The sequence below is a fragment of the Hipposideros armiger genome, unplaced genomic scaffold (genome assembly GCF_001890085.2).
Source record: "Hipposideros armiger isolate ML-2016 unplaced genomic scaffold, ASM189008v1 scaffold_126, whole genome shotgun sequence".
NCBI lineage: Eukaryota > Metazoa > Chordata > Mammalia > Chiroptera > Hipposideridae > Hipposideros > Hipposideros armiger.
The window spans coordinates 1495067-1519275 of record NW_017731476.1 but is presented as its reverse complement, the minus strand read 5'-3'; the positions used below and the strand labels follow the sequence as shown (position 1 = coordinate 1519275).

The following is a 24209-nucleotide window of genomic DNA, read 5'->3' as shown; positions in this document are numbered from 1 at the left end:
TCGGGCTGGACTCGAACCGCTGTTGCTCAGAGCTCAAACTCTTGAGCGAGCTCTTAACCAACTGAGCCACTCGGCCGGCCCTGAAGTTTATTTTTTTATTGAGGTAATGTTGCCAATAGCATTATATATAAATTTTATGTATACAGCATTATTTGATATCTGTATACTCAGCTCACCACCAAAAGTCTAGTTTACATGCATCACCATATATTTGACTTCTTTTACCCATTTTGTCCCCCATCCCATCCCCTTTCCCCTCTGATAACCACCATTCTGTTGTCTGTATCTCTGAGTCTATTTTTGTTTTGTTCATTCGTTTGTTACTTTTTTGTTTTATATTCCACATGAGTCAAATCATATAGTTTTTTTGTCCTTTTCTGTCAGACTTAATTCACTTAGCCTAATACCTTCTAGATCCACCCATGTTGTTGCAAATGGTAAAAGTTCGTTCTTTTCATGGCCGAGTAATATTCCATTGTATATATGTACCACATCTTTATTTATTCATCTGTTGATGAACACTTAGGCCGTTTCCATATCTTGGTTATTGTAAATAATGCTGCAGTGAACATAGGAGTGCATATATCTTTTCAAGTAAGTGTTTTCCTATACTTTGGATAAATACCCAGAAGACGAATTGGCTGGATCATATGGTAGTTTTATTCTTAAATTTTTGAGGAACCTCCATATTGTTTTCCATAGTGGCTGCACCAATTTACCATCCCACCAACAGTGCACAAAGGTTCCCTTTTCTCTACATCCTCGCCTCTTATTATTTATTTTATTTTATTATTTTTTTAAATTGCAGTACATCTGAGTTTTAAAAAAAAATATTTTATTGGGGAATCAGGGGAAGGGGAACAGACAAGTTGCTGTTGTTTTGTCCTTCGGTCTAGTTGTGGAGGATGTCGCTTCACTGGCCCAAGTTGGCACCATCATTGCGCTCTTCCCGGGTGAGGCAGATCAGTTGCCAGCTTCTGGACGGCCGCTCACGGCGGTGCTGGCCGCTCACGCTGGCTGCTGGCTACACACAGTAGCTTATGGCAGCCCACTGCAGCAGGGCACTGCAGCCCACGCCGTCGCTGGTGACCCACGGCAGCCCAGCTCCCATGGTCGAGCAGGTCGAGCTGTTGTTCAGCATTTTAGCTGCAGAGGGCAGTGTCACTGGCCCTCATATGTGGGTTCCAAGCCGGGGCCCTCTCGCATCCTAAGCCAGTTCTTAACCAACACGCCACTCAGCCGGCCCCTATTTCTTTTATTTTTGATGATAGCCATATCTGACAGGTGTGAGGGGATAGCTCATGGTGTTTGTTTTTTTTTAAAGATTTTACTGGGGAATTGGGGAAGGGGGGCAGTGTTGGGGAATTGGGGAAGGGGAACAGCCAAGTTGTGCTTCAATCCTAGTTGTGGAGGGCGCAGCTGGCTCAACTCCAAGTCTAGTCGCCATCTGGCCACCGTCGGCAGCTTGCAGCCGCTCAGCTCAAGGTGCTGTGTTGAATCTTAGTTGCAGGTGGGCATAGCCACCTCCCATGCGGGAATCCAATCGGCAACCTTATTGTTAGGAGCACATGCTCTCACCCGCTGAGCCATCCTGCCGCCTGTTGGCAGCTCAGTAGCAGCTCAGCTTGGGTGCAGCTCACTGGCCCATGTGGGAATTGAACTGGTGACCCTGTTGCTCAGAGCTTGGGCTCTTAACCAACTGAGCCACTCGGCCGGACCCTCTCATGGTGGTTTTGATTTGCATTTCCCTAATAATTAGTGATGTTTTGAGTTCACTTGTTTTGGCATGATAAGTATGGACTGGTAATAAGCAAAAAAAGCAATGTTGCAGTCCCACAGTATGATGGCCTGAAAGTGCTGAGTGGTGACAGCACCATTGAGTTGTAAGTGTGCTCATCAGCAGTGTGAACTTCTGATCTGTTTCCACTTTGTCACTAGAGTGTGAGAGCAGCTGCAGACAGTACAAGCAAATCTGTGTGTCTGTGTTTCATTGAGCCTATGGATGCTGAAATTTGAATTTCATAATACTTTCACGTGTCGTGTAATTTGTAAAGCAGTTTCCCCCTCAACCATTAAAAAAGGTCTACACCATTTTCAGCTCACAGGATTTTGTGAACAAGGGGTGCATTGGATTTGGCTCATGGGCCGTAGTTTGCTGATCCCTGGTGGACCTCATGGGACTGTGGGGATTTATGTTGCTTCATATACATTTTATATCTTTAGGTGTCTGACGGATCGTGTCCGGTGCCTTTTTTTACTTGGTGCTGTTTTTTCAGAGGTATTTGGTGACTACTGGTTGCGTGTTCTTTGTGTCTGAGGTTTTCCCCTCTGTCTATGGATGTTGTTTTTATATTTATCCTCATTGATTGTGGGAGAGGGTGGGGTGTCCGGGTTTGTCATCAGGGCATTTTCTGGGCCAAGAGGCACTGGCCTTCCCGAGTCTAAGTGTCCTGGCACAGACCCAGGTGTGGGGAATGTGCTGACCCCCCTGCTGCTCCGTATTTAGGACTCTGACTAATCCTGGTGATTGTCTAGGACTCTTCTGGTTTCCTCCCATCACCCAGGAAGGGTCCTGTGTCTACTTTCTCAGACGTCCTCTCCTGTATGTTTTTAGCACGTGGTTTCCTCTGTCAGGCCAATCAAATCTCAGTTGCCTCCCTTCTTTCAGGGATTCCTTCTGTTTAATGCTCCATCTTGTTTTCTGCACTGTTACGATGTATCCCTTTTATTTAAGATACAGTATTTTTCACTTATATACTTTCCTTTTGGTTCTTTTGTTTGTTTCTATTTTTCTGAGATTTCCTGTTTATTCATTGGGAACATATTTTCCTTTATATCTTTGAGGATAAAGTAGCTGCTTTAAACTTGTGCTATTTTCCAACTTAGTCTTGGGGTTTTGTCTGCATCAATTATCTTTCCTCTTATGTATGGGCCGCATAGTTCTGTGTCTTCATGTGTTTAATAATTTTGGATTTATCTTGGAAATTGTGAATGATACACATTGTAGAGACTGGGTTCTGTTATGCTTCTCTGAAGAGTTTTTTGTTTTGTTTATTTAAAGAAATTTTATGGGGGAATAGTGTGTTTTTCCAGGACCTATCAGCTCCAAGTCAAGTAGTTGTTTCAATCTAGTTGTGGAGGGCGCAGCTCAGTGGCCCATGTGGGAATCAAACCGACAATTGTGGTGTTATGAGCCTGTGCTCTAACCAACTGAGCTAACTGGCTGCCCCTGTTTTTTTTTTTTTTTAAGATTTTNGAAATGATGAATCTTTTAAATTTCACATGATTGTTTTCGTGTTGCTGTAACACACTGACCGGTCCTGAGCCCATTATCTCTCATTGGTTCTGTTTCAAAACCGTTGGTCCTGGTTTTACAAATGTGCTTTCGTCGTGTCCTTTAGTATCTTCTGCTTGTGCTGCTCAGTTTGTGTTCTCAGGTGCCAGTTCTGGTTGCATTCGTTGTCAGAGGTGGCGTGGTAAGATCACGTACTCTGAAGCTAGTTCCCCGTCTGTCTGCGCCTTAGCTTGGGGACTTCCCTTCATTTCCTCGTGTGTAAAATGGAGAGAATAATAGTCAACTTCAGGGGCTTACAAACCTTTTCTGTAAAGGGCTAGAAAGTAAACACTTTAGAGTTGTGTGTCAAGAGTTAAAATCTAGGAAAACACAAGAAAACAACTTCCACAATTTTTTACAGGCAAAATTCAAACTAATCCTAGTCATTGAATAGTAATCGCAGTATTGGTAATACGGGTGTATGGATGAAAATCATGGATACCGTTTTGCTTACTTGAGGTTCAAAGGAAGTGTTCCTTGGTATCAAAATTGAATGCACACGTGCGTCTGTTAACGCAGGTTAAGTGCATTCAGTTCAGTGCTGACTGACATTCAGCGCTGATGAGAGGTACGGATATTTCCCTCAAAGTATTTGCTGAGTAATACACTGAAAAACCATAGGCCTTAAACACCTTATGTTTTCACACGCTTTGTAAATTCATCCACCTAAGCATTTTCATGCTCCACATATATTTTTACCACCAACAGTAACACGTATTTGCAGATTCCATTTCAGTTTCTACTGAATTAGTGTTTTCTCAACTTTGAAAATGGTCTTGCTGGCAGTCTTTTTTTTTTTTTTTTTTAAACTTTAGTGGGGAACAGTATGTTTTCCAGGACTCATCAGCTCCAAGTCAAGTCGTCGTTTCAATCTACTGGGTCGNGGGAGGGAGCAGTGTTGGGAGAATTGGGGAAGGGGAACAGACAAGTTGCTGTCCTTTTGTTCTTCAGTCTAGTTGTGGAGGACGTCGCTTCACTGGTCCATGTTGGTATTGTGATCATTGCGCTCTTTCCCGGCTGAGGCAGATCGGTTGCCGGCCATTGGACTGCTGCTCACGGCAGCTTACGGTAGCACACGCTGTCTGCCGGCCACTCACAGTAGCTTATGGCAGCCCACTGCAGCCTACGCTGTCGCTGGCGACTCACAGCAGCCCAGCTCCAGGTCGAGCTGTTCACCATCTTAGCTGTACACGGCGCAGCGTCACTGGCCCATGGGGGATCCGAACTGGCGGCCCTGCTGCTCAGAGCTCGCACTCTCAAGCCAACTCTTAACCAACAGTCGCTCGGCTGGCCCACATCTTTACTTTTTAGAACACCTTTACTCATTAGAAGTAGAGCCCACTGGTGCTACCTCGTTCTTTTTCTCTCTCTTTTTTTTTAAATTGGGGAACAGTGTGTTTTTCCAGGACCCATCAGCTCCAAGTCAAGTAGTTTTTAATTTAGTTGTGGAGGGCACAGCTCCTTGGCCTGTGTGGGAATCGAACCTGCAACCTTGGTGTTATGAGCCCTGCGCTCTAACCACCTGAGCTAACCGGCCACCCCACTACCTCGATTTTAATGTTTGTATACTATGCTGTATTGCTGTGTTGTGGGAGTTTAAGGCCTAGAACTATGAGAAGAGTGAACTCCTATGTAACCCTGACATTTCAAGGATGTCTGGTAAAACCTGGGAAAGAAACCAAGTACTTTGAAAGCTGTCTGCCTGTGGGGGAGTGGCTGGGCTACCTAGCTAAGTGGTACTCTTCGGCTTCAGGTATATTTGTTTCTGTCATCTTGGGTTATCCGGTAGTGTCTTAGCGGTCTGGGCGTAGAGGAGGGTCACACCTAAGCCATTTTTTTCTTCCTGCTCTGGTGTTTCATCCAGTCTTTGCAGAGATCTTCTCTGACTGCTGAATGTTTCTCTCCTCTTGCGGGGCATCCCAGTCATAGGTTTTCTAAATTCCAATGGAGCATCCTGCTTTGTGTTGGCGGCAACACTGGTTTTTCACTTAGTATCCCTCCAGGCTGAGGAGGAAGAAAGCCTGGAGAGACACCTGATGGCAGGTGTGGAGGTGTGGTTTGGTGGCCCGGGGTTGTACTGTTCACCAACTCGGAGAGTCTGAAGGCTTGCTGTTGTTCGTTAGGTAACCAATCGGAAGTACCCGAAGCTCAAAGAAGTGGATGACGTGCTTGGTGGAGCAGCTGCTTGGGAGAATGTTGACTCTACTGCGGGTGAGAGGGGAAACGTTTAGTTACTGAGCTGTGGATAAGTATGAAGCTGCCAATGCTGCTGCTCCATGTCAGCCTGTGATATACTTACGTGAAGAGAGCATTCAACTGCAGTCTCAGTAGAATAAATGTTTTTTTCAAGTCTTGATTCATTTTTAGTAGAGATAGATGTAACCAGGGGAGGACAGAGCAGAGCCCTACACAACCTGCATTGAGAGGAAGAAGAGGGAAGTCAGATTAGTACCATCTCTCTCCCCCTCTAGACCAGTATCCAGGTCTGCTATGTTAAAAATTTAGCAATGGCAGAATTTGTCATTAAAAGATAAGTTACGCCCCTAATGTCCAAAATGGTGTTTGAGAGTGTTTGAACCCTGTCAAGAGCAGGGTTAGTTTTTCAAAGTAAATACCTTTGAAGGTAAATGTGTGTCCCGGGGCACTTGGAAAAGATCCGGGATGTGTGGTGAGATCTTGATAAGAACAGCCTGAGGAACTACTACCAAATAGACCCCTCAATACGCGGGGAAGTGGATTGGTCAGCCCTTGGGAGCTCCTGGGAAGAAGAGAGGGCATCTTCGCTGCCCAGATGATGGAGATGAACTTGTTAGGGGGAATCTACGTGGCGTGGGCCCCGTAATTCACGCAGCAGCCATGTTATGTTTCCAACGAGTCTTCCACCAGGTTTGAGAAAAAAAAAAAGGGACCCAGGAGGTGAGGAGGGGGTGTTTCCAAGCTCTCCTGGATCCCCTCAGTGTGAGAGCTCATTGGGAATGAGATCACCGTTTGTAGCCTTTAATCACGGTACAGGGTCACCAGGTGAGCCAGGGAGGGGCTCTGCTGCCTTTTACATAACATTTGCTTCAAGCACGTATGCTGGTCACGAGCCTCATGTGTTAAATAACGTGGACCACTTATTTCTTTTTCTCGTTTCCAGAGCAGTGTCCCAAATGCGAACATCCTCGTGCCTATTTCATGCAGCTTCAGACCCGCTCTGCAGACGAGCCAATGACGACCTTCTACAAGTGCTGCAATGCACAGTGTGGGCACCGCTGGAGGGACTAGGGCGCAGCTGGCCAGCTGTGTCCGTGTCTGTTCCCTTGTTCCCCAGAGTGGACTCCCATCTGGGAGCNGGGAGGGGAACAGTGTTGGGGAATTGGGGAAGGGGACCAGCCAAGTTGTTGTTCTTCAGTCTTTGTTGTGGAGGGCGCCAGTCGCCATCTGGCTTCCTGTTGGCAGCTTGTGGCCTCTAAGCTCAAGTTGCTGTGTTCAATCTTAGTTGCGGGTGGGCATAGCCACCATCCCATGCGGGAGTCGAACTAGCAGCCTTGTTGTTAAGAGTGCATGCCCTATCCACTGAGCCATCCTGGCGGCAGCTCAGCTCAAGGTGCCAAGTTCAGTCTTAGTTGCGGGTGGGTGCAGCCCACCATCGAACCGGCAATTTGTTACACCAGCTAAGCCACCCTGCCACCCGTTGGCAGCTCAGCGACAGCTCAGCTTGGGCGCAGCATCACTGGCCCATGTGGGAATCGAACAGGCAGCCCTGTTGCTCAGAGCTTATGCTCTTAAGCCAACTCTTAACCAACTGAGCCACTTGGCCAGCCCTGTTTGTTTTTTTAAACAGGCCATAAACTCTGTCTTTGATGTGGGCAGCAGCTGAAACCTCTGTTCAGGTTCTTGAACCTTCCTGGGCTGGGCTGCTTGGAGTTGGCCTGCACACATGTGGTTTCGGGACCAGCCAGAGATATTGTAAAATTTAGATGTAGAATTGGGGGCTCTCCTCCCTGGCTTTTTTCTTTCCACGATTTCTTCCCTTTCCTGTCTTGTGATCTCCCCTTGTGGGATCATGGTGTTGTGGGTGTTGTGGTCTTAAGTTAGTAAATTCTAGCTTCTGCCAAGTGGGAGGGACCCTGACAGACAGAAGGAGGCTCTCTTGATAAAGGTACTAGAGAAGGGATGGCTCCAGGGAGTATAAAAGGATGTACTTGTAGTAGATAAGATAGGGGCCAAGTTGATTGAAATTTAAATATTAGAAAGAAATAGGATTATGTCCCTGCTCATTCCTAAGGTGTTTCCTGGCTTGAGCCTTTTTTTTTTTTTAAAGATTTTTATTGGGGATTTGGGGTATGGGAACAGCGCTGGGGAATTGGGGGATGGGGAACAGACAAGTTGCTGTTCTTCTGTTCTTCAGTCTAGTTGTGGAGGACGTTGCTTCACTGGCCCAAGTTGGCACCATCATTGCGCTCTTCCCGGGTGAGGCAGATCGGTCACCGGCTTCTGGACAGCTGCTTATGGCGTCTGCTGGCCGCTCACGCTGGCTGCTGGCTGCTGGCTACTGGCTACATACGGTAGCCCATGGCAACCCACTGCAGCAGGGGCTGCAGCCTACGCCGTCTCACAGCAACCCAGCTCCAGGTTGAGCTGTTGTTCAGCATCTTAGCTGTAGAGGGCAGTGTCACTGGCCCTCATATGTGGGATCTGAACTGGGGCCCTCTGGCGTCCCAAGCCAGTTCTTAACCAACACGCCACTCGGCTGGCCCCTCTGGCTTGAGCCTTTGATTCCATCTCTGTGGGTCCTGGTATTCTCACACTCCAGAGAGCTACAGCTCTGCAGTAGCCAAACCTTGCCCTAGATGTTTGATGCGTAGAACACACAAATGCACACATGTGCACACAGGTACTCACACACATACATAAAAGACATGTGTGCACATTGAAGTGTGACTTATTTGGTACCGTGAAGAACATAAAGCCAGTAAGTATGAAAACATGCTTATCTTCACTAATAATCAACCAAGGGCAAATTAAAACAACATCAAAATATCTTTTGTCTATTGGACTGGCAAAGAAGAAAAAGACTGATAATGTATGCTGTTGGTGAGGGTTACAGACATTCTTACCCTTCTGGTGGGAGTAGAAGTTGGTACATTTTTGGAGGGCCACTTGGCAGTATCTATCAAAATTTTAAAATGCTGACACTTAAGATGCCATCATTCCACCCCGAGCAATTTTTTTGTACAGAAGTACTCATTTTGGTGATTAAAGATCCATGTCCAGAATTGTCCGCTACCTTCATTTAAAAGAGCATATAGACATCTGAAACAAATACAATGTTATATGTCAATTATATCTCAATAAAAAATTAAAATAGCTTATACCGGGGGTGCCAAAAAAGTGTATACACATGACTTGTATTCATCTTTCATTATCGGTATATATTGAGTATTACAATTTTAATACAGTTTTTTCCTTTCTTAAAATGTGTATACGTTTTTTTGGCACCCTCTGTATATAGGCAATAATCCAAATGGGCACTGCAGGATTATGAAACCATAGCACGTACTACTATTAAGCGCATGAGGTAGGTTTTTATGTCCTGACCTAGGAAGGTATTGAAAATAGGCAGAGGAACAGAACAAGGAGGCTGTGAAACTCACAGCACAGTATCCATTAAAAATGTGCATTTAAAAAACAAAACAAAACAGGTAAAAATTATTTTAAAAAATGTGCATTTGTAGGGCAGCCGGGTGGCTCAGTTGGTTAGAACGCATGCTCTGAACAACAAGGTTGCCGGTTTGATTTCCTCATGGGCAACTGAGCTGCACCCTCCACAACTAGATTGAAAACAACGACTTGACTTGGAGCTGGTGGGTCCTGGAAAAAACACACTGTTACCGCCCCCCCCCAAAGTGTGCATTTGTTTGAGCTTAGAAATTGTCTAGAGGGACATGTGTGTACCTTCTCAGGGGCTCCCTCTGGGGTGAGATAAAAGGGGATTCCCATTTTTTTATTTCCTTCTGTATTGTGTTTTCTTTAACTGAGACTATAGTATGTTTAACACCCTCTCCATCCCTGATGCTCACAGACTGCCTTAGCTGGAGGATGGAGAATCTGCACCCCTGGTCTCAGAAAAGCCTAGAAGGGGACAAAGCCCACTTGCTCTGTGCCTGGTCAGGGTCCCAGCCTCCCGGGACTAATTTAATTCATCTAGGTGGTACTCTTTAGGAGGCATACAGCAGCCGCTCATCTGTAGTCAATCAATGGATGAGTCACCAAAGTCCACGTTTGGCAACCTTCAGGGTCATGGGCAATGAAAGGTCGTCCCACCTCAGAATTCCCGGGTTGATGATTGGTGGTGACAGCCACCTCGCAGCCCCGCTTGGGGCTCAGCCCTGCTCAGCTCTGCACACTCGTGGTTTCAGATGTGGGCGGCCTGTGTCAGCCTGCCGAGCGAGGCCCACGTCACTGGTTGCTGCCGTTATCTCCTCATCTGGCTAAGGGGCTTGGCTGTGAGCACGGGGACAGTCCTTGCCATGGGACCCAGCAGATGCATCTGGGAAGGTGAGTCTGTAATGGGAACTTCCCACCTGCTTGAGTCAGCACAAATTTCAGAGGCAGAGAAAGAGTAGGCAGCCTACCTCCCCGGGCCCCAGAAAGAGCCTGCGGATGAACCCTGGAAGTGGGTGTCTGGGGGCACCACCTTACTTTTACCTCCTTTGGCGCCCTGGCCTTGGGCATCTCCTAAAGACAGCCGGTTGGCACTGCTGACCATAGGATGACAGACTGTGATTGCCAGGCCTGTAGGGGTCGTGAGTGCCACTGGGCAGAGGGGAGGGCGCTGCGTTGGTCAGGCAGAGTTTCTAATGATGGGAGAGACTTTGCTTCCTTGATGACTGAGCTGGCCCTTGGTGGGATGAGTGTTCTAGGGCGAGGTGGCCTCAGCTGTGATGGTCACGAGTGGAGATGAGGTCTGCCAGGCCCTGGGGTTGGCAAAGTCCCTCCAAACCCCCATGCCTTTGGGGACTTGAGGGCAGAAAGGGGTCTGGGGAGCCCCCCACTGGAGCTGTGGGTGTGACAGCAGGTGAGGGTGGAATTCCAGAAGGAGGGTCTACTTGGCCCAGCAGAGGACAGGGTGGGGAGGGTTCATGTTCTAGTAAATGTCCCAGAGCTCCCCTCCCAGGTACCCAAAGCCCTCATACCAGCCAGGAGCAAGGTCAGCGTCTGCAGGGAGGTTCAGGATGTGTTTCTGAAACGGTGCGGGCAGGAGGCACACCATGAATCAGACAGGTTCTCGCCCTGGGGGAGCCTGGTACCGGGAGGCTGCAAAAGGGCAGCGAGGGCTACTGGAGAAGGATGCTGGCAGAGGAGGGGCACTGTGTCTCCCCATTTAACCTCCAGGCCTCCCAAAGAGAGCTGTCAGCACCCTCATTCTAGCCCTTAAGCCATAGCCACTACCTGCTCCCTGCTCATGTTGTTTGGCTGGGGAGATAGACAGTGGGGGTGGGGTGGGGTGGGGTGGGGGTGCTTCCTGAAGGAAGAAGCCCAGGGGACAGTGTGACAGGGGCCAGGAGGTGACCTTGAGGGAGCGCAGGGTTGTGAGCCAACCAGCAGGGACCCCTGTGAGCTCCCTGTCTCTGTTCCTTTGCCTTCCACCCTGAGCCCTCTTCCGCCTCCTCCCCCGAGTTCCCTCCCTCCATGCGTGCCCTTGTCCACCCCAGGCCCCTCTGGATTCAGCCCTCACCTCTGTCACAGTTCCTGCCTGGTGTACCCGTGTTCCCAGACATGTGACCCCCAGATGGAGCTGTCCCTCCTGCTCTACTCTCAGAAAGCTGCCCTTGGTGCCGCCCCCTCTCCCCAGCTTTCTCTGCACCCTCTCTGGATCCGCCCCAGCTGGGATTCCTGCCTGGTCCCTCCTCTCCCTGCCCTTCCCCGCCCACTGTTAGCATCCCCCATAGACAGCATCGCATCCTCAAGCACTTTCTGCCCAACAGCATTTGTGGCTCCCATGGGTGCCAGGGGTGGCCCATGTGCGCTTGTGGGGCCCAAAGGGGGAGCTGGCTTCTGCTACCATTTCCTAGCCCAGTCCCCATGTCCCCCAGGTTCTAGATGTTTCTGGGGATCCAGGGTCTGGATTTATTCCTCCTCCACCAGCAGAGAGAAGACAGAAATAGTGTCCATTTAATTAGCAACCTCCGCCCCATCCACCTCTGTGTCTGCCAGCTTCTTCGGTGGGTGGGGAGAATGACAGGGACTATCACCCCCTCCCCATGAAAAATATAAAAAAGACTGTAAAAGGAGACAGTAAATGAATGTAGTAATTGGTGTGAAGCCGACTCAGTGGGCGGGCTGCCCTGCTAGCCCCCATGCCAGGCCTGCTCTGGCCTGGGATTCCACCTGGCATCAGGTGAGTGCTCAGGGCGTGAAGACCAGGGAGGGTGAATGTGTCTAGAGACCAGCTCCTGGTCTGACAGCATTTGTGGGTCCTGTGGGAGGGATACGGCAGCAAGGCAGCCATGACTTCGTGACAGGCCAGGGAGCCACAGCAGACAAGCTGACCTCGACACCGAGGCCATGGAAGAAATGGGGTTTGGAGAAGGGCCCAGAGCGGCTGTGGGCTGAAGGCCATGTCCACAGACCCGATGGGGGAGGGGCAGTGCTGGTAGTAACGTCCGCCAGGTCCCCCAGCACGACTGGAAGTGTACCCACGGGAGCAGACACTGCTGTCCCCTCCTCCTGCACTCTTAGCCATCCTGAGACGGGGCATTATTGTCTGAGCAGCGATTAGACCTCCCTGGTGTCATCCCAGTGTCTCTTTCAGGACCTGGGAGTAGGCAGGTGGGGGTTGTCAAGGATGGGGTGGCTCTACTTGAGTAATGTCCCTCCTTGCACTTGAGGAGCCCTAAAGAGAGAGAACAGGGATGCCCCGTGGGGATCCACGCAGCTCGCAGGCTTGTGTGGGAGCCAATGAGCCAATGTGCCAAGGACAGAGGTGACAGGTGCCAAGGATCGGGCAAGTCCCTGGTCCCTCTCACCTCAGTTTCCTCATCTGTAGAAGGGTGGTGGCCTTGCCCTACCCAGTTCACTAGATAGAGACAGAAGTGTTTTCTGCAGAGGAAAGCGGGGACCATCCCCTCAAGACGACCCTGCCCAACTCTCCGATGCCCCCCCCCACAAGGGTGGAGCCCAGCCCCGGAGGCCTGCTGAGCTTGGGGCCACCCCATTCCATGCTCTCAAGCCATCTGCTCCTGGGTTGGCCTGCACCGTCCAGCGCTGGGGCAGTGGCCATTCACCGTCCACCCCGGGGCCTGGGTCCAGCCTCTTAGCTGAAAAGCGGCTGCTGTGCCTGAGCTCCTCCAGGTCCTGGACCCCTGTCCTCACTGTCCTGTCCCCACTTGCCCTGTTGTCAGGCTGCTCCCCCATCTCTAGCTAGTAACTGCTGCAGGAGGGGACAGACGCGGCGGGGCTGATGCTGTGGCTGGTGGTGCCAGGTGGTGCTCCACTCTCGGGAAGGGTGAGGTCTTCCTGATCGTTGATCATAATGTGTCCATCCTGTGGGTACATAGTCTGCGAGGGGTTGGGGGTGGGGTCGTAGTGGTGTCTGCTGTGTGGAGAGTGTGTGCTGAGGTCTGTGTGTATGTCTGCATCTTTCTGCCTCCTTATCACTCATCAGGCTTGCATAACCAGGCTGGCCCTGCTTCCTGCTTAGGAGCTATCAGTGTACCATCTGGAGCTGCAAATGGGGTGATAGGGCGTCGGCAGCCTCTCCACTCGGCACCCAGGCACTTCCTAACATGTAGCCCCTTATCTCCAGCTAACCTCTGGCTCCCCCAGGGGTCCTGGGGCATGGGCTAGCCCCTCTGCACAGGGGTGTGACAGACAGAATTGAGGACATTCTTCTGTTGCATGGATACCCCACTGCTACATCTTGGAGCAGAACTCTGGGAGAGGTCTTCATGGAAGGAGACAGAAAGGATAGAGGCTACGTAGAAGTTGGCTGGGTGACTCTAGGCAAGGCGCTTCCCTTTGGGACTCAGCTCCCTGGTCTGTGAAAAGGGATGGTCTTTCTACCTCCCAAGTGATACAGGAATTCCCGTGGATACTGCATGTTACACATGGCGACACCAAAGAGTTCAGTAAATCTCACCCGTGGTTGTTGTCAGCCATACCTGCCTCCCCTGCAGGATGGGCCCTGGGCCCAGACATGGGGGGCTGGGCTGGCAGAGGACAGCAGTCCCAGACAGGAGCCTTTTGGGCAGACTCAGACACGTAGCTGATGCAGAGCCCAGAACCCATGTGGAGAGCTGAGTTTGATGGCGCCCTCTTGTACGCTGTAGCCACGAGCCTCTGTCAGGTCCACTGACCTTTCTGAGCTTCACGTGCAGCTTGGACAGTGGTGCCCCACCTCTTTCACAGGACACAGTGACTGTGTGGTGGTGACCCTCTCAGAGCCCTCTGTGGCGGGGGCACCCTTCACAGGGCGGATCTCATGGGGAGCACCCCATGGGGGTGCCCCTCACACACAGCCCCTCGGCCCTGTTCCTTGTAGGTTGGACCTTGGAGAGTGAGGCCCTGATGCGCAGGTTGGGTGTCTGGCTCCTGGTCTGCACCTGGGTCGGCGTGGGAGTCTCGGTGCCAGAGGACGGAGAAGGTGAGGGCACTCGTGACCGTGGGAGGTGGGTAGGGAGTGCTTCAGGGACAGGGCTGTCCTCCATCAAACTTCACGGGGGACCATTTGGCCCAAACTGTGCTAGGGCCTGTCCTCCAGGGACCAGCCTGGACTCCAGTCCCATCCGTGTAGCATGGTCAGAGCCCATTCCCTGCCAGGTCTCTCAGCCCTGCCCTCGATGCATTTTCCTGGTATCGCTCTCTGGGCACTGCCCTGCCAGGGCACCAGCCGCCAGATCCTCCCCTTTCCCAGCCCTGCCCTGAAGCAGCCACTGTGGGCTCCCAACCATCACTGTTCCCAGGGCTCAGGGCTGGAACTCTCACCTGCCTCACCAACAACATCCTCAGGATTGATTGCCACTGGTCTGCTCCAGAGCTGGGCCGGGGCCCCAGCCCCTGGCTCCTCTTCACCAGGTGAGGCTGGAGGGCCAGGTCCACCTGGGCAGGGGATGGGGCAGGGGGGGCAGGGGTGAGGATAGGGTCCCCATGATGGCAGCAGCAGGGGCCGGGCTGGTGCAACAGCTTCTTGGTGCCGACACATGCCCTTTGCAGCAACCAGGCACCAGACACCAAGCACAGGTGTGTTTTCTGGGCCAGGACGTGCACTGTGGTGCTGCCACAAGATGAGGTGATTACGCCTTTTGACAACTTCACCATCACGTTGCACCGTCACGTCTCCGGGAAGGAGCAGGTCAGCCTGGTGGACCCCCAGTACCTGCCCCGGAGACATGGTAAGATTAAGGCCTGGGGTGGGTGCCTTGGTCTTGGCCCAAACATCCTGGCTGTGTGGGGATTGGGGGCGGGGCCCTGCAGCCTGTAATCCTCATGTCTAGTGAGTGTGCTTGGTCCCTGCCAAGAGAAACCCAGGGCTAGGAGCAGGCTGGGCTTGGGAGGGGAGGGCCCATAGTTACCGGAGGGGTTGGGTTTTGTTCGATGAAGATGCAGTGCTTTGAGTTGGGGCTGGGATTGCAACTTGAGTCCCTTGAAATGCACTTCAGGACCCCACAAGGGACCCCAGTGAGACTGGGAAGAAGCTTTGGGAACCACCTTGTCTACCTGTAGGGGCTGGAAGAAGTCATTGCTGTCCTGTTCCACATGGGGCTTCTCTGGACCAGTCTCCCAGGGAGGCCCTGGGTCAGAGATGGCCTTGAACATGGCTGACCCCGCGGTCCTGGGCATGCTGACAGACACACCCTCACGTGGCCTTGTTCTTTCAGTGAAGCTGGACCCTCCGTCTGACCTGCAAAGCAATGTCAGCTCTGACGCCTGCGTCCTGTCCTGGAGTGTCGGTCCTGCCTTGGAGCCGCTGGCCTCGCTGCTCAGCTATGAGCTGGCTTTCAAGAGGCAGGACCAGGCTTGGGAGGTAAGGCTTGGGCTGCTACTTGGGGCCTCGTTCTCTCCTGGGGGCGGCCGCCCAGGGCCACTCCTCATCCTACACAGGATGTTGACTTGGAATTATGAGAAAGGGAGGTGACTAGAGCCAAGAGTACGTGTGTGTAAACATGCACAGGTGTGTTTGTATGTGTGCACACAGGTGTGTCTGTATGCAAGTGTGCCTGTGTGTGTAGGCCTGGTGCGTATGCCTGTGTTTCACGTGTACGGCTGTACACGCAGGTAGATGATTGTAAATGCGTGCCTGTGGGTATGTGTGTGTATCTGTGTGTAAATGTGCCCACATGTGCCTCTGTGTGTGTCTGTATGTCCTCGAGGACCTCTCCCTCAGCGGCACAACCTCTCCCCACTCCACAGCAGGCCCGGCACAAGGATCACATCGCTGGGGTGACCTGGCTCCTCCTTGAAGCTGTCGAGTTGGACCCTGGTTCCATCTATGAGGCCAGGCTGCGTGTCCAGATGGCCACCCTAGACGATGTCTTCATGGAGGAGGAACGCTACGAGGGCCAGTGGAGCGAATGGAGCCAGTCCGTGAGCTGCCCCTCCCCCCAGAGACCAGGTGGGCCCTGCTTGGCTGCTGCTCTTTGGGAGTCAACTCCCGCCCTTTTCCCTTCCTGGGACCCCTCCTCCAGGCAGCCATGTCCAGCTGACCACCCTGCCCTGGAGGTCTGAGGTGTGTATGGAGGAAACGAACAGCCACCAGACTTGGGCTTTCCAGGAACTGGCTGTTAGCGGCTATGGCTGCGAGTGAGTGTGGCCCGGGGCTGCACACAAGGCTGTGTCACTTAGGAAGGAAGGGCTGGGCCGACCCTTGTGCACAGAGGTGCTGGGAAGGCCTTGACCCTGAAGACCTCCAGGTGGGAAGGATGAGGCTTGGGGTGTGTGATTCACCCAACATGCTTTCCAGGCATGACGCAGACCTTCAAGGCCTATCACAAACTTCCCATGTAGGCCCGTGGCACTCATGGGTGTGCCTTTGCCATGTGGGTTTGGGAGAAATCTTGGTGCTGAGGCTGCTCACAGCTCTGGGCCCTTCCTGCTCACAGGCGCCCTGACCCCACCCTTGGGGCACCCCAACAGCACCCTAGTCGCTGTGTCCACCTTCCTCCTGCTGAGCTGCCTGACCTACCTCCTGTTCAAGCTGTTGCCCAGGTCAGTAGCCAAGGGAGGTGTGTGTGGGTATGTGCATGTGTTAATGTGTGTGTGTGAGCATTTGTGCATGCAGTGGATGTAGATGTGTGTCCGTGTGTGTGCATGTGCCGGTGTGAGGTGCGGGGGCATGGAGAACCAAACCAGCAGCCCCTCCCCCATGCCCCGTCCCCCGCCAATATCTGGTCCTGGATGGGTGGAGTTTTCAAGCCTCTGCCTCAGACCGGTTGGGAGTTCCCAAGTTGTAAGGTTTTGGGGAGTGGGGGTCGTGACTCTGAACAGCTGAGGAGGGACCCAAAGTCACTGGGACCAAGTCACCTGAGGTCCTTGTCTCCAGCTTCTGGAGGTGCTTGGTGGTTTGCTTTCTTGTTAAGATGTTCTATGAAAATACAGTTTGGGGCATGTGGTGTGTACAAGACCCTGTTCCCGGCTCCGGTGGATGCCTCAGAGGACAGATGGACAGAAGGACCTCCTGACATAAGCCATCACATACGAAAGGTCAGACAATTAAGTTCACGAACTTTCCACTGTATAAGTTTGCGAACTTAATTGCCTGAACTTTTATGTCAGGTTACAAAAGGGGATACAGGGCCTCGTCAAGGGGGACCCACAGGAAACTGGCCAGGTCCAGACAGGTAGTAGAGAAGATGAGAGGAGGTCAGACAGAGATCAAGAGGGTGGCAGGAGTGGATGGGAGGCACAGTGAGAGGGCCGAGAAGGTGGAGGAGGGTGCCAGGCGTGTCCTTGGAGCAAAGGAAAGCCTGTCAAAGAGTGTGTGGTATGATCTGGTTTATATTTTGAAAATGGACTACCGGGGTACAAGGGGATGGGAGGACCTGCTGGGGGGCCAGTGTCAGTGTCCAGAGACAGGTGTCGTGGCTTGAGCTGGTGAAAGAAGTAGAGATAGAGCAACGTGGAGGGACTCACCAGGGTCTCAGGAAGAGAAACTGAGGGGATGTGTAGGCAGAGGAGATACGATCAGTGACTCCTGATGTCACCCCTGAGGTGGGGAACTGGAGGGGCCGGGCCCTAGGGGAGGTCGGTGAGGGTGACTTAGACCTACTGGGTTGGACCCCTGTGCCACAGACTCCTGGGAGGGCCCGTGGGCCCAGGGCAGGTAGATCTGTGCTCAGGGAGAAGTCAGGAGGGACAGGGAGCTGACCCCCGTCTGCTGATGACATTGCTGGGGGGGGGGGTCCTGGAGGTGCTGGCTCCCTCTGTGGGCAGAGGGAAACAGCTAGTTACTCTTCTCCTTGAGCTCACCATCACAGCTCACCCTTTAAAGGACACTTGTCTTGGTATAAGTCAGTTCTATGGGGTCATTAGCCAGGGACACCACAGGGTGCCAGGTGTGTGTATGTGGGGGTCTTGCCCTGAGAGCAGGTTTGGACCTGCTGAGAGGAGAGAGCATGGCAGCTGCAGGCCTGGTTACCTGCTGGTGGGAGGAGAGCTAGCTTCCCTGCGGCTCTTTCTGGAGTTGGGCCCCTGGAGGAGCCCCTTTTGGGCAGGCCTCTGACTGTCCTCCCTTGGCCTTAGGGTGAAGAGAACCTTCTACCAGCATGTGCCCTCTCCGGTGGCCTTTTTCCAGCCTCTCTACAGTGTGCACAATGGGAACTTCCAGGTGTGTGCACTGACCACGACAGGGGCGTGCGTGCCGGGCAGGGGTTGCCCAGATATCTGCCTGCTCAGGATGTGGGCTTTGGGGGAGGGTGGGGGCCTTTCTCAGTGCTTTGAGCTTTTTTGGTCTATATCGTGGGTTTGCATTTACACACTGAGTCTCAAATGGGCAAAACAAAAAAAAATTAGCTTTACTCATGCTCCCCTGGCAGGAGAAGTGGTGGGAAGTAGAGGGGCTCCCATGAGTGGTCTCTAGTTTCTACTTTCTGAGACCCCTCACTTTGAGCAAAGGATGGGAGGCAGTGCTTCCCGGTGGGGGGGGGCACCGACCCGTCCTTCTCAGGGTCTCCCCTCCTAAGCACGGTTTCCTCAACCCAGCCCTTTACTCCCTCAACAGGGAGCCTAGTTTTCAAGATTGTTGTCTCAAAGTATCATTTGAAGCTTAAAGTTGAGCACTTTGTCCTTGGGGGTCCACCTTTTTATCCAAGGTAGTCGATATGACAAGATCCCTGAGGCAACTGGGGACAAAGGCTGAGCGGGACAAAGATTTTTTTTGTAGTTGGGGAATAGCCATGGTCATTGGTTACGCATTGCTTTCATGGTACAATGGCGTAGTTGACTCTTTTAAGGAGGGTGCAGCTCACAGTGGCCCATGTGGGGATTGAACCAGCAATCTTGGTATTATTAGAACCACGCTTTAACCAACTGAGCTAACTGGTCACCCCTGGAACAAAGATTTTGATTGCCCCTGGACTGAGTCACATGGGTTGCAGGCAACTAGCCGCTTCTCTGTGGAACCATGACACCACCCACCAAGGGTTATGTAGAGCCCTCTGATGGTGGTCTGCTCTCCAGGGAGCCCGTAATGACACAGGATGTGGTGTGTGTGGTGTGTTTGGTGGAGACTTCTGGTCCCACTAGGGAGCAGCTTCCTTTTGGAGGCAGGGTTAGGGGATGGGGTGGTCTCCTGTGGCCCCTGGAGTGGTCCATGTCTGCCTGCCTTAACCCAAGGGTGCCAGTCCCAGTAGCATCTCCTGTCGTGTGTGTGTGTGTGTGTGTGTGTGTGTGTGTGTGTGTGTTGGTTAGGGCGAGCTCTGGAGCTGCTGAAAGTGCTTTGAGTAGCTGTCAGGGCTTTTCTCTGTCTTCTGCACCTGTCACCACCTGCACCCTGGTGCTGTGAGCAGCAGGCCCTGTGCTGGGGGAGTGGGAAGGGGCCCAAAAGGATTTGGAGTCCCATCCTGAAGCTGGGCTGGCACATGGGGGAGGAAAGATAGACTGTTCTAGGCACAAGCATTGTTTGGCCTCTGGGTAGGGGTGTCTGGAGGGCTTCCTGGAGGAGGAGGGGAAGCTGCTCCCAGGCTGAGACCTGAATGTGCTGTCTGATTTCCCATGCTTTGTTCCAGGCCTGGACAGGGGCCCACACAGCTGGGGTGCAGCTGAGCCAGGAATGTGTCGGCGCCCCACAAGTAGCTTCGAAGGCCAGTGTCCGGGAGGCCATCGCGTTGCTTACCTATGACTCGGCGGACGCCTGGCCACCTGTGGCCCTAGAAAAGGAGGAGGAGGGCACTGGTACTGGCCTCCCGACGGATGTGTTGCCAGCAGACCTGGAGTGGGGAGGGCCGCCACCTGCCTATCTGCCACAGGAGGAGTGGGGCCCTGCGAGCTCCGCCAGGCTAGCTGCCCTGCAGTCAGAGGGCAGTAGCAGCGACTACTGCGCCCTGGGCTACTATGGGGGGTGCCAGCCCTTGACTTTCCCAGGAAACACGCTGAGCTCTGGGCCCATTCTGGCCTTCGCCTGCGGCCCATTCTGCAACGAGCAGAGCCTGGACGCCTGGCAAGGAGGTAGCTGTGTGAGAGCTGGTCACAGTCAGAGGCAAGACCCTGGTGACCAGGCGGCATGAGGACCTTGGGGGTGCTTTCCTCCCCCCTGCCCTTTGGCAGACAGTGGGCTCGGTCCTGAAAGTTCTAGAGCCCTGACTCAGCCAGCTGCATCACGTCCATTGTGGGGAAAACGGACTAAAGTCTCAGGAGCTGACCCTTGACCGGGACTGGCCCTTGTGTGGAAGGCCGCCTGTGCAGCGGTCACCTGTCCTGTCCGGATGGAAGCAAGAGACCCCTCTTCCCTTCTCTCCACTTAGTACCTGTGGGGTGGGGCCTCTGCCCTCAGCACCCCGCCAACAACCGCACCCCCAGTTCCCTCCCTGCTTTCTGGCTTGACCCCAGGCCCCTCTGACAAGAGGGCTATTGGCCCCACAGCCTGTTCTGCCCTCACGCCCTTAAAGGGCCAGCCTGGGCCCCGGGGACACAGGTGAGATGTCGCGACTAGGCTGAGTGTCATCGTTGCCTTCCTGGGGTATCTTTCCTAGTGAGATTAAAAGGCATAAAGTGGCTGTTCCAAATTGCTAATGGATGGGAGAAGGGCCCAGAGGATGTGTGAGGGTGAGGGGTCTGGCTCTTCCTGGGCTTTCTGGGCTCCCGTGGAGACTCAGTGACCAGCTCCAGCGAGGCCAGCCCCTGCCCCTCCTTGTCCTCCTCCTCCCGTGGACCCCAGGCAGCTGAGAGCTGTGGCCAGAGTTACCAGATAGTCAAGCTGGAAATGACCAGCCAGCAGTGGCTTTGGCCTGTGAAGGGCCCTGCCTCCACCTCTCCCCTGTGGTCTGAAGAGAGAGTGATGGGCAGAGCAGAGGGTGCCTGTATCAGTCTCCTGGGGCTGCCATAACCAGGTGCCACAAACGAGAGGGCTGAGAGCAGCAGAAATCTGTTGTCTCACGGTTCTGGAGGCTGGAAGTCTGACATCTAGCAGGGCCAGGAAGGTGCTGGGGGAATCTGTTTCAGGGCTGTCTCCAGCTTCTGGTAGTTCCTTGGCTTAGAACAACATAGCTCCAATCCCCACACGGCGTTTTCTCTGTGGGGGAGTCTCTGTCCAAATTGCCCCTTTTTATAGCAACACAATCATTGTGGATTGGGGTTCATTTGAATGACTTCATCTTGTCTTGGTCATCTAAAAAGACCCTGTTTCCATATAAGTTCACATTCACAGGGACTAGGGGGTCAGGACTTCAACATAGGAATTTTTGTTTTGTTAATTTTTTTATTGGGGAACAGTGTATTTTTCCAGGACTCATCAGCTCCAAGTCAAGTCACTGTTTTCAATCTAGTTGTGGAGGGCGCAGCTCACTGGCCCACGTAGGAATCAAACCGGCAACCTTGGTGTTACCAGAACTGCTCTCTAACCAACTGAGCTAACCGGCCACTCCCAACATAGGATTTTTGCGGGAACAGAATTCAACCCATAACAGTGTCCCTGCCCCTGCCAGCGATCTCCACCTCCTCGCTGGCCCAAGGCACGTTGCTCCCTCCCAGGAAACCCTCATCACTCTTACTGGGTACCTTAGGGAGAGGACCCTGTCCCACGTGGCTGCCAGACTCTGGGCTGGGGCTGGGATCACCTGCCTGGTGAGCACTGAGATGAGATGGTTCTGAGGATAAAAAGAAGGCCTGTATCTCTCTGGATGCTGAGTTTCTGGGAGGCTCCAGTGTCCCCTGTGGCCCGGGCAGAAAAAAAAGCACTTATAGCCCCAGGCCCCCGGAACAAAGTCCCCTTCTGGCTCAGGTAGGCACCCCCTTCCCCTCTGTGTGCCTGTGGAGCCTCCGAGGTTTTGAGGAGAGCCTCAGCAGAGCCAGATTCTGGTCAGCAGGGGCGAAGCAGGACCCAGAATGTATCTTTAGTATCCAGAGAGCGGGAGGGGTGTGGAAGGAAGTGAAGTGCCAGCATCCTCAACTCTAACCCAGTGTAAAAATACTAGCGTTAATCCACTTCCTGGAGCCAACCTCTGGGGAGCCCCAGCGTGGTGTATTTATAACAGCATCCATGTGGCTCATTCATCTTCATGTGGGACCTGGGCCACCTGCGTGATTAGACAAGTGACCCCCACAGCTGGGATGCCTCTCCTATGTGGCCGGGACGGTGTCCATTTGACTCACACACTTTCTCTAGGGGGTGCCTGGTCACCCAACTCTGGGCTGGAACCTGAGCGTGAAGTCACCCAGAGACTGTGTGTGTGACCGACTGTTGGTGAGTCACGCCTGCTCTTTGGTGCATGGAGGTGAAAATGTCTCATAGAGTTGCTGTGAGTGCCTGAGCTAGAAACCTGCATACCATGGTGCCCAGCAAATGCTGATTTCCCCTTACTGGGATGAGACAAGCCTTGGAAACCATGTGCCCAGACCTGGGGTACAGCAGAGCAAGGTTCAAAAGACCTCGTGGGGCCTTATGAGGGATTCGCCCATCGCTGGACATCCATGAAGGAGTCAGAGAGAAGGTGGCCTGGGAAGGGACTTATGACACTGCTGGTGGGTTGAGCCACTGAGTGGACAGTATGGCTGGAGCACAAGTGTTGAAAATGTGACCGGCCAGTCCCCAGGCAGCGTCTGAACTGTGGGGGGGCGGGCCTGGAACACCGTGCTAATGGGCAGTGAGGGAAGGGGACTCACCCGATCAAGGAATGCCTCCTTTTTCTTTGTTTTTTAATGAGGTAAACTTCTCATAATATAAAATTAACTGTTTTAAAGTGTACAATTCAGTGACATTTCGTACATGCATGATGTGCGACCATCACCTTTATCTAGTCCCAAAACATGTGTATCACTACCAAAGGAAACCCCCTACCAGAAAATGGCCCCTCCCCATTCTGCCTCCCCATTCCGCGCACCTGCTTTCTTCCCTATGGATTCACGTATTTTGGGTATTTCATATAAACGGAATCCCATAACATGTGACATTTGGGGTTCAACATCTTCCTCTTAGTACGACATTTTCAAGGTTCACCCACATTGTAGTATCAGTACCTCAATCTTTTTTTATGGCCAAATTATTATTCCGTCATCTGGATAGAACCACATTTTGTGTACCTATTCATATCTGTCGATGGACATTTGGGTTGTTTCTACCTTCTCACTATTGTGAACAGTGCTGCTATAAACATTCGTATACATGTGTCTGTTTGAATACCTGTTTTCAGTTCTTTCGTGTATATTCCCAGGAGTGGAATTGCTGCATCATATGTTAATTCTGTGTTTAGCTTTTGAGGACCCAGGAAACTTTTCCACAGGGACTGAAACATTTTATATTCAAGTCGTTAATGTACTAGGGTTCCAATTTCTCTTCATCCTCACCAACTCTTGTTAGTATCTGATCTTTCTTTGTTTCTTTGTTTCTTTGTTTCTTCCTCCCTCCCTCCCTCCCTCCTTTCCTTCCTTCTTTCTTTTCTTCCTTCCTTCCTTCCTTCTAGTAGCTATTCTAATGGTTGTGAAGTGGTATCTAGTAGTTTTTATTTGCAGTTCCTTAATGATCTCTAGTGATGTTGAGCATCTTTTCATGTGTTATTTGTGTGTTTTCTTTGGAGAAATGTCTATTCAAGTCCTTTGCCCATTTTTCATTTGGGCTGTTTCTCCTTTTGTTGTAAGAGTTTAGTTGTAAGAATTCTTGTTTTTTTAAAGATTTAATTGGGGCATTGGGGAAGGGAACAGCACTGGGGAATCGGGGAAGGAGAACAGACAATTTGGTGTCCTTTTGTTCTTCAGTCTAGTTGTGGAGGACGACACTTCACTGCCCATGTTGGTATTGTGATCATTGTGCTTTTCCCAGCTGAGGCAGTCAGTCGCCGGCCATTGGATGGCCGCTCATGGTGGCTCACGCTGGCTGCCGGCCACTCATGGTAGCTTTACGGCAGCCCACTACAGCCCCACTGCAGCCTACAGCATCGCCGGCAACTCATGGCAGCCCAGCCCCAGGTTGAGCTGTTGTTCACCATCTTAGCTGTAGAGGGCAGTGTCACTGGCCCATGTGGGATCCAAACCAGTGGCCTTGCTGCTCAGAGCTTGTGCTCCCAAGCCAACTCTTAACTAACGAGCCACTTGGCCGGCCCGTAAGAGTTCTTTATATAGTTTGGACCTGGTGCTAGGTACCAGCAGGGGCCTGTGTGCCTCACTGGCTCCACACTTTGCATCCGGTGAACTTGGGTGAACTTTTTTTTGGAGTTCTAGACCTTCCTGCTTTTTTTTTTTTTTT

General features: G+C 52.2%; 2 protein-coding genes across 2 annotated transcripts in view; both read left to right on the top strand.

Annotated features, from left to right (window-relative positions):
- Positions 1–6662, top strand: part of POLR3K (RNA polymerase III subunit K) — a 16309-nt gene extending 9647 nt beyond the window's left edge. Inside the window, exons 2-3 of the mRNA XM_019648780.1 lie at positions 5458–5545; positions 6474–6662. Coding sequence (XP_019504325.1) covers positions 5458–5545; positions 6474–6601 — 216 coding nt within the window. The 3' untranslated portion in view covers positions 6602–6662. The remainder of the gene's footprint in view (positions 1–5457; positions 5546–6473) is intronic.
- A 3084-nt stretch (positions 6663–9746) lies between these two features.
- On the top strand, positions 9747–21248 carry IL9R (interleukin 9 receptor). The gene is made up of 9 exons (XM_019648427.1): positions 9747–9877; positions 13863–13964; positions 14284–14395; positions 14534–14712; positions 15199–15344; positions 15731–15932; positions 16420–16525; positions 18059–18143; positions 19543–21248. Exons 1-9 carry the CDS (start codon positions 9850–9852, stop codon positions 20038–20040), a joined length of 1458 nt encoding a protein of 485 aa, XP_019503972.1. The 5' UTR covers positions 9747–9849; the 3' UTR covers positions 20041–21248.
- The last annotated feature ends 2961 nt before the right edge of the window (positions 21249–24209 follow it).

Excerpts from the sequence above, each read along its gene's own strand:
- IL9R (XM_019648427.1), top strand. The coding sequence starts at position 9,850 with ATGGGACCCAGCAGATGCATCTGGGAAG. Across the intron at positions 15,345-15,730 it reads GGCAGGACCAGGCTTGGGAG|CAGGCCCGGCACAAGGATCA; the intron begins GTAAGGCTTGGG and ends CCCACTCCACAG. Across the intron at positions 16,526-18,058 it reads CTGTTCAAGCTGTTGCCCAG|GGTGAAGAGAACCTTCTACC; the intron begins GTCAGTAGCCAA and ends CCTTGGCCTTAG.